This window comes from Bombyx mori, chromosome 26 (assembly GCF_030269925.1).
Source record: "Bombyx mori chromosome 26, ASM3026992v2".
In the NCBI taxonomy this organism is placed as follows: Eukaryota; Metazoa; Arthropoda; class Insecta; order Lepidoptera; family Bombycidae; genus Bombyx; species Bombyx mori.
In genome coordinates, this window is record NC_085132.1 from 10492768 (window position 1) to 10505146 (window position 12379).

The window sequence follows — 12379 nt, forward strand, 5'->3', positions numbered from 1 at the left end:
ACTTTCCTTCTCCTTCAGTCAATCGCTCATTGGTGAGCATCGTGGTCTGCCCGTTTGTGACTTTTTTGTGTTTTTAGCCTGTAGTTTCTGCTGGTGGTAGGACTTCTTGTGAGTCCGCGCGGGTAGGTACCACCAACTCGCCTATTTCTGCCGTGAAGCAGTAATGCGTTTCGGGTTGAAGGGTGGGGCAGCCGTTGTAACTATATTGAGATCTTAGCACTTATATCTCAAGGTGGGTGGCGGTATTTACTTTGTTAATGTCTATGGGCTCCAGTAATCACTTAAAACCAGGCGGTCGTAAGCTCTTTCAGCAATGCGATTTATTTATTTTTATAGTTTACATAAATTACTTCGGTTACGATAGGTGATTATTTCAAAGTAATAAATTCCTATACCTCGATTTTATTACTGATGTCCGAGTCCTAGCCCGACACACATTGTCTTATAAATGTATTTTTCTTTTTTTATATTCAAAGGATGTCCAGCTGACGCTCTACTTAGCATTAAAAGGTTATCGTTCCTCATCTATATATATAAAAGAAAGTCGTGTTAGTTACACTATTTACAACTCAAGAACGGCTGAACTGATTTGGCTGAAGATTGGTGAGGAGGTAGCTTAGAACCAGGAGAAGGATATAGGATACTTTTTATCACGTTCCCGTGGGACGTGACATAAAACGTGGTATAACAAAACGCAACTCATATGGAATAACAAAACGCAACTGACAGCTAAACGTTATATGGTTAAATTTTGAAGTTGACGGGTTGATGTGTTTGAAACAAACCGTGTGGCGGAACAAAGCTCACCGGGTCCGCTAGTATTATATAGAACATAGATAGCATAAATGTCACCACGACATGAAATTGTAGTATCGGCTGTATAGTAGAACGAATAGTCCACTTTATATTGAATCAAGATACCAATTATCACAAAAAAAATTGTAACCATACGTCACGAGAATCTATAGAGAAATCGAGATCAGAATAAATAAAATAAATGAATTTGTTGGTGGTTTAATATGGTGTATGTTGATTAGATAAAAATAGTTTTTACAGTTCTCTTCTGTACAGTTTTCTTATTACAGTGGATATTGTAAATGTAACAATAGCATATTTAATGCAATATAATGTTCAGTTTTCAATTATCGGTGAGGTTTTCTTTATGTTATTTCTTGGTCAGCTCTTGTTCATCTTAAAGGCGAGTTCCAATGGTCCTATCTCGTATTCTGTATACGAAATTCCACTGGATCCATACTTTTTTTCTGCCTGGAAATAAAACAAGCGATATGATTAAAGTTTTTTTTTTCTATAACGTAAATTGCACCTCCTTACTTTTTAAAAAATATGACTTCTAAGGTCTCACTTTTTACAGTACAACGGCTGCCCTATCCTTCAAACCGAAACGCATTACTGCTTCACGGCAGAAATAGGCAGGGCGGTGGTATCTACGCCTGTGGACTCACAAGACGTGCTACCATCAGTTGTTACGCACCGGGCGTCTTATCCTGTAGGCAACGACGACTAATTACAATAAATGTTATTTTATGTTACCGCAGCCCATAGACATTTACAACGTAAAGTCTACCACCCACCCTGAGACCTTGAGTCTCCATCTTTACAGTATAACGGTTGCCCCACCCTTCAAACCGAACCGCTAATGCAGCAGTAATACGTTTTATGGCAGAAGCAGGCAGCCCCAAACAAGCGCCCCAAACACATATATGCACTAAGTCGAAATACCATTTAGCTTCTCTTTCACTATCTAAAACATAATGCCCAACATCTTCAGCCAAAAATACCGGTGAAGTATACCGATACTAAGCCCAGATGATTAAACTGGGTCGTTCTCAGACTAGTAAGGTGATCAAGACTGCAAACATATCTCCAATCATCGTTACTAATTGTCAAAGTTGAGCGAGTCACAAAGGTTTCGTTTCTATCAGATCAGAATCCATTATTAGAAATTACTTGCATCGTTTATGTTTCTGTGTCTTAGAGTCTGTCTGTCTGTATGTTTGGATGGTTAAGATTGTAAGAGTCTTAACCTAAATGCTAAGACTGTAAGACATTATCATTACCTATTTGCGCTTTATATTAAATAAATATAAGTTTCATTAAATAAATTAATGTAGTAAATACAGTAAGTAAACAAGATAATAAAGTTTTAGGAGATTTTATTGAAGATGTTATTAAAATAAAATTGTCTATTCATGAAAAAGACCTTCAACAATATTACATGATCAAAAATGTAATGTTGCTGTTTCTTATTTTTATTTTTAAACGAAGAATTTATTATAGTTGAAATAATATTATTTATTTAAAAATTTTTTAATATAAATACTAACCTCTTCATCAAGCCCGTAGAATTTAGAATACAAATCAGTCGTGGCTTCAAAAGCGACGCCTTTTCTTTTCGAATTATTTCTTTTGTAATTACCATTATTTGGTAGAGTATTGTCATCAGTTGAAGAGCTTTCAAGAACGAAAGGTCCTATGCCATCGTCTCCTTGAACTTTGAATCTGTTAGCAACTTTTTTATAACTCATATCGGCTATAGTTTTTAATCTATCTTTTATGTCTTTGCTGGGTTTGACATTAGAATGGTTTTTAGCAGTCGCTGTCAGAGCCTGCCAGTTGTCAAATTCGACTGGAACGTGGAAGTAACCATCCTTGGAATCCTTATTAAAGTATTTCGTAGGGCTATTTGGGAATATTTTCGTTTTTAATTCTGTATTTCTGTAAGCTGAACCCGGCCGACTAAGTTTATTTGGCTGATTGATTCTTAATGGCTTTGTTGATTGATTTAAAAGTTTAAATTCATCCTCGTATTTATAAACGACTTTATTTCTGATTCTATTTGGTTCTTTATGCGCGTAAAGATTAATATTATTATTATTCTGACGATAAATTTTCTGTAGTTTATCTCTTTCGTAATCGTGGATTGTTTTGTGACTTTGTTCTGGATTCGGTGGTACTTGATTATATTGGTTCCAATCTCTATGTTTATATGGTCTTTCAATGTTGCTGATATGAGAGGGCGGGTACACAGTCGAGGGTCTGATGTTGCTGGCTGCGAAGTGGTGATAAGGGCGGGCTGGTCTAAAGTGATGTATCGGTTTGTATTGTATGGTAGGTTGCGGTTTGCTGAAGAAATAGTCGATCACCCCTAAAATAAGAATTTACTTAGTAAAATGTTTCAACCAATGATATATTTTCAATTGAGGAAATTATGAAGAAGCCAAATAAATCGTAATAGTTTTAAAGCTTAAATGCGTCAATACTGAAGAACCAAACAAATAGATTACAGTTCCTAACGCGGTCCAAAATTGGATTAACATAAAGCCCCTTATACATTTGGATCGTATACTTTCTCCGTGTGGAGCATGATAATGTGTGACATACCGGGAATGGCTCGAGTCATTACTGGAACTAGCGTGATTAGACTCAGCGCTTCCAGACCCATGGGCACCACTACGAACGTGAGCACGTGCTTTAGGAAGGGCAGCACGGGAACTATAATGTCATTGAGCGTTCCTCCTTCTGGAAGATTAATATGTGTATGGTCAGGAATATCTTTTTATTATTGGAGTGTTTTTCGGAGTGCATAGACATGAACAACGTCACAAATTCAAATTTAAATTCAAAAGCGTTTATTTCAACTTAGATGTATGACAGACTTGTTGAATGTCAAAATATAAATAACAATGTTAACTGTACCACTGGTTCCAAAAAAGCCACAGTCCTGAGAAGAATCGGTGAAACAAATTCAGCAGGCTTCTTTTTGTTTTTTCCCAATTTTTTTTTTTAAATAAGTGAACATATTTACATATAAACGAAATCAAATCAAACTTTATTAGCTAAAACACGGTTTACAAAGTTGTTGATAGTTATTTTATAGAACAGCGTGTTTCTACCAGGTCGGCATGTAAATATTAAATGCAGTCAGTAAATATATTAATTAATTAAAATATCAAACAACAAAATAAATTAATTGAATAAGAATTAGTTATTTATGTCATAAAACGAAAAAAAAAGAACAGAAAGAAGCGAATTTAAAATTAACATAATGATTTATTTATCAATTAAAAAAATCGTTAGTTGTATAATAGCATCTTAAGGCTAATAATTCTGTCAAGTTCTTTTTAAATAAAAATAATTTGTCTTTTTTTATAGCATCAGGTAGCTTACCATATATTTTCGGTGCCATACACAATATACTTTTTTGCATAAGAGTTGTCTTAGCACAGTGCAAGCACAATTTATACTCCAACTGCTGCTCTACCCTTCAAAGCGATACACATGACTTCTTCGCTGCCGTTATAGGTAGGGCTGGCTTTTCGATATCGAGTCGAGGGAACCCGCTCCTCCCCACGACTTCTCACAGCTGGAGTCCCGCAAGGCTCTGTCCTCTCACCCCTCCTATTTAGCTTATTCGTCAACGATATTCCCCGGTCGCCGCCGACCCATTTAGCTTTATTCGCCGACGACACGACTGTTTACTATTCTAGTAGAAATAAGTCCCTAATCGCGAAGAAGCTTCAGAGCGCAGCCCTAGCCCTAGGACAGTGGTTCCGAAAATGGCGCATAGACATCAACCCAGCGAAAAGTACTGCGGTGCTATTTCAGAGGGGAAGCTCCACACGGATTTCCTCCCGGATTAGGAGGAGGAATCTCACACCCCCGATTACTCTCTTTAGACAACCCATACCCTGGGCCAGGAAGGTCAAGTACCTGGGCGTTACCCTGGATGCATCGATGACATTCCGCCCGCATATAAAATCAGTCCGTGACCGTGCCGCGTTTATTCTCGGTAGACTCTACCCCATGATCTGTAAGCGGAGTAAAATGTCCCTTCGGAACAAGGTGACACTTTACAAAACTTGCATAAGGCCCGTCATGACTTACGCGAGTGTGGTGTTCGCTCACGCGGCCCGCACACACATAGACACCCTCCAATCCCTACAATCCCGCTTTTGCAGGTTAGCTGTCGGGGCTCCGTGGTTCGTGAGGAACGTTGACCTACACGACGACCTGGGCCTCGAATCAATTCGGAAATACATGAAGTCAGCGTCGGAACGATACTTCGATAAGGCTATGCGTCATGATAATCGCCTTATCGTTGCCGCCGCTGACTACTCCCCGAATCCTGATCATGCAGGAGCCAGTCACCGTCGACGCCCTAGGCACGTCCTTACGGATCCATCAGATCCAATAACCTTTGCATTAGATGCCTTCAGCTCTAATACTAGGGGCAGGCTTAGGGACCCCGGTAACCGTACTCGTCGAACTCGACAAAGAGGTCGACGTGCAACCTAACCCATGCATCAGCCCGCTGAGTTTCTCGCCGGATCTTCTCAGCGGGTCGCGATTCCGATCCGGTAGTAGATTCATTCGCGAAACAATTGCTCTTGAGTTGTTAGGTCTCCTTCGGAGGCGCCCGGGCAGTTGTTAGCAAATCCCACCCCTCTTGGCTGAGCCTTTGCTCGCCCACCTGTCCTGGTGAAACTGGAAAGGCCTTCGGGCCACCAGTAAACTTTCAATCATAAAAAAAAAAAAAGAAGGTAGGGCTGTGATACACATCCGTGTGGGCTTACATGACGCCCTGTCACAGGTAATCACGCAAATTATAATTTTGACTTATTTGATCTTTTTTACATGATGCTACAATATGTTAAGTACGTATTTCATTTGAAAAATTGGTGCCTGCGAGATTTGAACAGCGGCACAGTCGCATACGATACGAATCTACCGGGCGTCTTATCCTTTAAGCCACTATGACTTCGGAATAAGCCGTCTAGTATTCAAAACCTTCATAATTTACTGAACACGTTATTTAAAATATATCATCTTATTTAAAATTTATTACAATGTACACTTTCTTTACTTATCATGTAGCTACTTATTTAAAATTGATTACAGACTGTTTTTTGATGCAAAGTAATTACTAGAGTTTGAAACTTGAAAGTCTCCACCCGTCTTGAGATATGAGATCGAAATTAAAATAAGCGAGTGTCTATTATTTCAATTGAGAACAAATAACTGATTTTGGTTAGAGAATGGCTTGATGTTGGTAGATAGTAGGTAACCTGCCTAGGATACATCCTAATGGCATAAGATACAGAAACTAATCAAATTAACCTTCCATATTTTTGCTAGCAATCTATTACTATACTTGCTTTTATTATAAATTTGACTGACCCGGTAAACTTCGTAGTGCCTCAATCGATAAATAAAATACCTAAACTTTTGTATAAAATAAACTTAAAACAAACAAAAGGAATCCGTCCGACGGGGGACACATCAAAGGGAAGACAAAATTGTTATTTTTCTTTAATTCCGAGCATTTTCATATTTATCTACATTTTAAACCTTCTCTGGACTTTCACAAATAATTTAAGACCAAAATTAGCCAAATCGATCCAGCCGTTCTCGAGTTTTAGCGAGACTAACGAACAGCAATTCATTTATATATTATTATATATGTATATAGATAAGAAGATATGAGCTAATTGCACGAGTCTTTTATATTATCTCTCTGTCTTCGTCGACAAACACTTACGTAAGGGTTGGGCGATTTTCTCAAAGAGTCCACCTCCACCTTCATCGTTTTCATCTTGCTTGAATAATGATGAAAGGAAACTGGGAGCTTCGATGAGGCTGCTATCCTGCTGAAAATCTAGGCCCAATCCTTCTAATATCTTCACGAATCTAAAAAAAAAATAGATAGTCGTTAGAAGACTATTGAGACTTTGTACTCATGTCTCAAGGTGATTGGCAAGTTTAATGCTAACGATGTCTATGGGTTCCGATAAATACTAGATGCTAGGTGAGCTGTGAGCCCATCCATTCATATCACTACATAGTATAAAACAAAGTCACTTTATCTGTCCCTATATCCCTATGTATGTTTAAATTTTTAAAGCTACGCAATGGATTTTGTTGCGGTTTTTTTTAATAGATAGAGTGATTGAAGAGGGAGGGTTGTATGTATAATAACATCCATTAAATAGTGGAGAAATCAATAGTAAATTACAGTTTCCGAAGTGAAGCGATAACGGGTCGCTAGTAAGCAATAAATAAATACTAGAGGATGACCGAGCTTTGCTTGGTATTTTTTTTGTTTTTTGATAAATTGTGTTTTTTAGAAATTATATTTAGATCCGAATGACATATTGATATTACATTATATTATTTGTTTTTTTTTATTCAATAAAAAAAAAGTTTATGTTTAAGTTGATTATCGATAAAGTTGATTATTGAAAACACGAATAAAACAACATTTTCTGAAAAAAAAATCGTAGCTAGATCGATTTATCGCCCCCGAAATCCCCTGTATACAAAATTTTATGAAAATCGTTGGAGCCGTTTCCGAGATTCAGATATAAAATAATATATATATATATATATATATATATATGCTCGTTTAAAGATATAATATATAATACCAGGTGTCGGACCACCGCTTACCTGTCGGTAGCTGGTTGTGTTTTCAACGTTGCTGTCTCTTCAGCTAGCACTTGGAGTAAAAGGGACGCAAATATTGATATTGCGTAAATATTAGCCATCTCGGTTCTTTCTGTAAACATTTTAGCTTAGTTGATTCGGGGCACAGCGCTTAGCGGAGACCGTATACTCCACTATGTTTTTGATATCCTTCAGTATGACTAGAATAATTTACCGCTCGTTTTAAAATCTTTTTGGCATATTTAATAAGGATTGTGTATACTTGTGTCCGAGCGTAAGATCCTAAGACAGACATTTGGTGCTGTGCAGGAAAACGATTTTTTTTTATTGCCTTTGTAGGCAGACGGGCATACGGCCCACCTGATGGTGAGTGGTTACCGTCGCCCATGGACTTCAGTAATGCCAGGGGCAGAGCCAAGCCGCTGCCTACCGCTTAAAACTCTCCACAAACCTCGTTTGAAAAAGGACATGTTATAGCGCTCGGGAAACACCGTGGAGGGGAGCTCATTCCATAGCTGGATGGTACGTGGCAAAAAAGATCTCTGGAAACGCACTGTGGATGACCGCAGTGGCTCCAGGTAGTATGGATGAACTCTACTCCGGTTGCGGGCGGTGCGATGGTAAAAAAAATATATAGGGAGGACGCGCTATAACCACAAGTTGTACGATATTTACAAAGTTCCTTATATAATAAAAACTATAAAAATTGGACGCCTACGATGGGCAGGACATTTAGTTCGATTGGAGGAGACCAGAATGCCAAGAAAACTACTAAATGGCAAACCAGAGGGCCGCAGAAGTCGTGGCAGGACCAAACTCCGATGATTAGATGGCATAGAGCACGACCTCAAAGCTATCGGTGTCAAGAACTGGAAGGAGAAAGCCCTGAACAGAGCAGTCTGGAGAGACATACTGGACCAGGCTAAGGCTCACTCTGGGCTGTAAGGCCTAAGATGATGATGATGATGATGTGTCTAACGGGTACACAATGCCCCACCAGTAAAAATATACGAATGTCTACGAATTTCATTTTGAATATAATATTTATCAAGCTATTAAAGACTTACTTAACAGTATCACTCGACAAGAAATCATCGGGCGTTTTCTTTTAAGACCACGGCTTACCTAACGTGCTCTGTAACCAACTACTTATTAGGTACTAAAGAGTGGATTGCACAAAATTCCATGGACGCGAGCATCCTTAGCCGGATATCTATCCTATACTGCATCTTTGGGGATGATTTTTTATTTATTGCCTAGATTTGGGTGGACGAGGTCACAGCCTACCCGGTGTTACTGGAGTCCATAGAGATCTACAACGTGCACCACCCACCTTGAGATATAAGTTCCAAGGTCTCAAGTATAGTTACAATGGCTGCCTCAGCCTTCAAACCGAAACGCATTACTGCTTCACCGCAGAAATAGGCAGGGTGGTGGTAATTACCCGTGCGGACTCACAAGAGGTCCTACCACCAGTAATTACGCAAATTATAATTTTGTGGGTTTGATTTTTATTACACGATGTTATTCCTTCACCGTGGAAGTCAATCGTGAACATTTGTTGAGTACGTATTTCATTACAAAAATTGTTACCCCGCCTGGGATTCGAACACCAGTGCATCGCTCAACACGAACGTCTTATCTTATCCGACGTCTTATCCCATTTAGTTAGCAGAATAAGACTAATGTACATTCGAACATTCATAACATCGCTCACCTCTAGATATGAGATCAAACGATCAGCTACAATGACCGTCTGAGATATCGAACCAGAGCTCGTGCCTACCACAAGACAGCTTTAGGTAACACTAGCGACCCGCCCTCGCTTCGCTTCGGAAACATTACATTTTATTATTGATAGGCGAGTCCCGCCATGTTGCGCGCAGTACGACAATAACTGCGGGTGATGCCGCGGGGCGAAGCTAGTCTAAAAAAGTAGCCGAACCTACTCCTTATATCATCAGCTACCTATTAGTGAAAGTTTCAACAAAATCGGTCCAGCCGTTCCAGAGATTTGCCGGAACAAACAGACAGACAGACAAAAATTGTAAAAATGTTATTGGAACGAAGTTCCTTACGGCAGGCTTGGGGAAGATAGGGATTTTGCTGTGCGACCGAACTGAAAAAAATGTGATAGTAAAACCGTAAGAAAAAGTCCGTGGAATAAAACCGTTAAATGAGACGTGCGAGTAGTGTATAATACCTTTCTCTTTCTTCTTCTTTCTTTTTTTAAATTGTGACAGTATTTATGGCCAGACTAAGTATAGTCTACGTGGTGACGGTTATTATTATTATTCATGTAAATAGCTGTTTCTTTGTATATTATTATTATATATTTTTTATAAGTCATTGTGAATAAAATAAAGTTGATACCTTTGTAAAGTGGTCTTTTTTTAATCAATAAAAACACTTAATAAAAAATGTATACCCGAACAATTATTTTCTTTATACCTCGAATAGAACTTAAAATTAATATTTTTATAATAAGGAATTTCGTTCCTATCCCGTGGCCCATGACACCATACATCTTTTTTTGGTCTATGTACCGTACATATATTCATCATCATATTATGCATGTAGTAAAAAGCGGTTATTTCAATACTACAAACAGTCACTCTAATTTTATCTATATGCACAGATACCCGCACGCAAGGTCACACCAGCAATACGCAAAGCCATAAATCGATGCCACAGGCCACAAATTATCACATGTTCATAAGCTGATAATTGAGTTCTGCTGTTTGCTGTATTAATGACTCCACTTTCCCGTTCGGAATTCGTGGCTCAGTCACGCGTGCGACTGGAGAAAATACACATTTGCATTGTACGAATTTTATTGTTTGTCTTTAGAGTTTTAGGATTATATGAGTCGTCTATTATCAAAGGTGGCAATCTGTGCATTTGGACAAACAAAAAAAAAATTGATATGTCAATACAGATTGATTTGAATATAATCGTCTCCTTCAAAGAATACGGTTCAAAACCTGCATTAAATAAAGGTTAATAGTTAACCTGTTATTTATCTAAGATGTCGTTCCGAAGAGTTTTGTGACTGCCAATGGAATACAAAGTCAATAATTCGTTTTTCTGATTTACCAATCATTGTCCAAAAGTCAGATTGCCGGCTTTGATAATAGTCGACTTATATATTCTGTTACTATGCCACTGTATGACTCAAACTGATTGATGATAAAATTGGTAATAAAATAAAGCCCTATAGCCATTGCAACAAGGGTGACATCTCTAACGAAAAATAGTATTTGGAGAGTTGTGCATAGCTATTATTTTTTTATTGCCTTTGTAGGCAGACGAGCATACGGCCCACCTGATGGTAAATGGTCACCATCGCTCATGGACGTCAGCAATGCCAGGAGCAAAGCTAAGCCGCTGCCTACCATTAAGTACTCTATTATGTATATGTTATTTTAGCACATTCATTTTTAATAAGTCCTTCTATTTCCCTCTCTCTCTCTCTCTCTTATTTGATATGGACAGATGTTACATCTGGTGTTATATGGTCAGCTTCTGTGACTGTCACTTTTTTTTTTATGATTGAAGGATTACTGGTGGCCCGGAGGCCTTTCCAGTTTCACCAGGACAGGTGGGCGAGCAAAGGACTACGGGACGTCAATATATACTGCAGGCTACAAATATGTGTATACTTAAGTACATAAGCATTTTATTTTTATTACGTGCAAAGTGCATAGTAAAACAATTCACAAATCACACAATTAGTATGAGATACGAAATCATTAGTAAGAAATACGTGCTAGTAACAAAACCATTCGTCGGCACAAAGTTTTTTGTTTTGTTTTTTGGGTACAAGAAGCTCACATATACCATTAAAACTAGTAGATAGATGCCTACACTCAAATCAAGAATACTAAATTACTTTAAAATGATGATTACTGGTTGTACAAGTGGTAAAAGGATTGTAAAGGGTAGTAAAAGGATTATTACTGGTAATTAAAAAAAAAATGAGAATTTTATCTCATGTCGCAAGCGGTGGGGTTCACAGGGACTGTGGTCTTCGGTAACCACTTTAGAAAACACAATTAAACAACAATTTAACACAATTTAAAACACAATTACCTTCGCAACAAAACACAGCACATAATTTACCTGTGATTTATTTTTAATCCATTTTGAATAAAGAACTGGGAGCCTCCAATTTAATGACACGAAGAGTAATTAATGTTTTTCGCAACGGCAACGTTTATCGAGAACAATCGATAAGAGTAATGTTAATTTAATTGTATTGTTAACACAACGACCGCCACTATTCGACTGCTTTCCTCACTATGTCTGTTTCAATGTATCGCAAACTTGAATCGATGCGAGAGAGATACACGAGAAAAATGATTTAAACAATATTTGGTATCATCTATTTATTAATACGTGAAGCAAAAACTTTGTATCCCTTTTTACGAAAATTGCGCGGACGGAGGAGTTTTTCCACACTTATAGAGAATATAGAGAAGGAGTGCACAATGCTAATATTTTTTTTTAATTATGCAATAATAATACATTAAATCAATAAGAAAACATTACACACACTACCATGTATTTGACACACACACACACATATTTATATACTCTTTGTTTTTTGCTAAACTTTTGTTATTACTTAATGTCTGTGGTCAAATTTAGATTATGTTATCTTGTTTTATATTAAATTTTATTGTTGATTAATAATTAATAATAAATTTTATTATGTTTTTAATTAGGCTAATTTACGAAACTAATTTTTAAAGCTTAAATATTTACTGTAGATATAATATTTTTGGAACGAAGTTCCTTATGGGACGATGCGGAAGGGTACTCTAACCGGGAAAAACGTCCGTAACTATTGTTTATTTTTAATATTATATGTCTACAGTGTGGCCTTGGTGAAACCTGTGAATAAAGAAGTCTA

At 37.6% G+C, this 12379-nt stretch overlaps 1 protein-coding gene across 4 annotated transcripts; it reads right to left on the reverse strand.

Annotated features, from left to right (window-relative positions):
- Window positions 1-998: 998 nt before the first annotated feature.
- LOC101739399 (uncharacterized) lies at window positions 999-11997 on the reverse strand. 4 transcript variants are annotated; one of them, XM_038020686.2, is made up of 6 exons: window positions 11587-11973; window positions 7468-7576; window positions 6560-6708; window positions 3403-3540; window positions 2346-3166; window positions 999-1266 (listed from the first exon to the last, which is right to left on the reverse strand). In XM_038020686.2, the coding sequence occupies exons 2-6, from the start codon at window positions 7563-7565 to the stop codon at window positions 1177-1179; spliced, it is 1296 nt and encodes a 431-aa protein (XP_037876614.1). In that variant the 5' UTR covers window positions 7566-7576; window positions 11587-11973; the 3' UTR covers window positions 999-1176. The 4 variants fall into 4 exon arrangements, with proteins under 4 accessions (XP_037876614.1, XP_037876615.1, XP_062532349.1 ...); XM_038020687.2 differs by having other exon boundaries at window positions 11557-11941; XM_062676365.1 differs by lacking the exon at window positions 11587-11973 and adding an exon at window positions 9182-9863.
- Between the last annotated feature and the right edge of the window lie 382 nt (window positions 11998-12379).

What these genes read in the sequence shown, in the direction of transcription:
- LOC101739399 (XM_038020686.2), bottom strand. Translation starts at nt 7,565, where the DNA reads ATGGCTAATATTTACGCAATATCAATATTTGCGTCCCTTTTACTCCAA. An exon ending in ACACAACCAGCTACCGACAG is followed by an intron (nt 6,709 to 7,467) that starts GTAAGCGGTGGT and finishes TTTTTTTTTTAG; the next exon opens with ATTCGTGAAGATATTAGAAG. An exon ending in AATGACTCGAGCCATTCCCG is followed by an intron (nt 3,167 to 3,402) that starts GTATGTCACACA and finishes TTCTTATTTTAG; the next exon opens with GGGTGATCGACTATTTCTTC.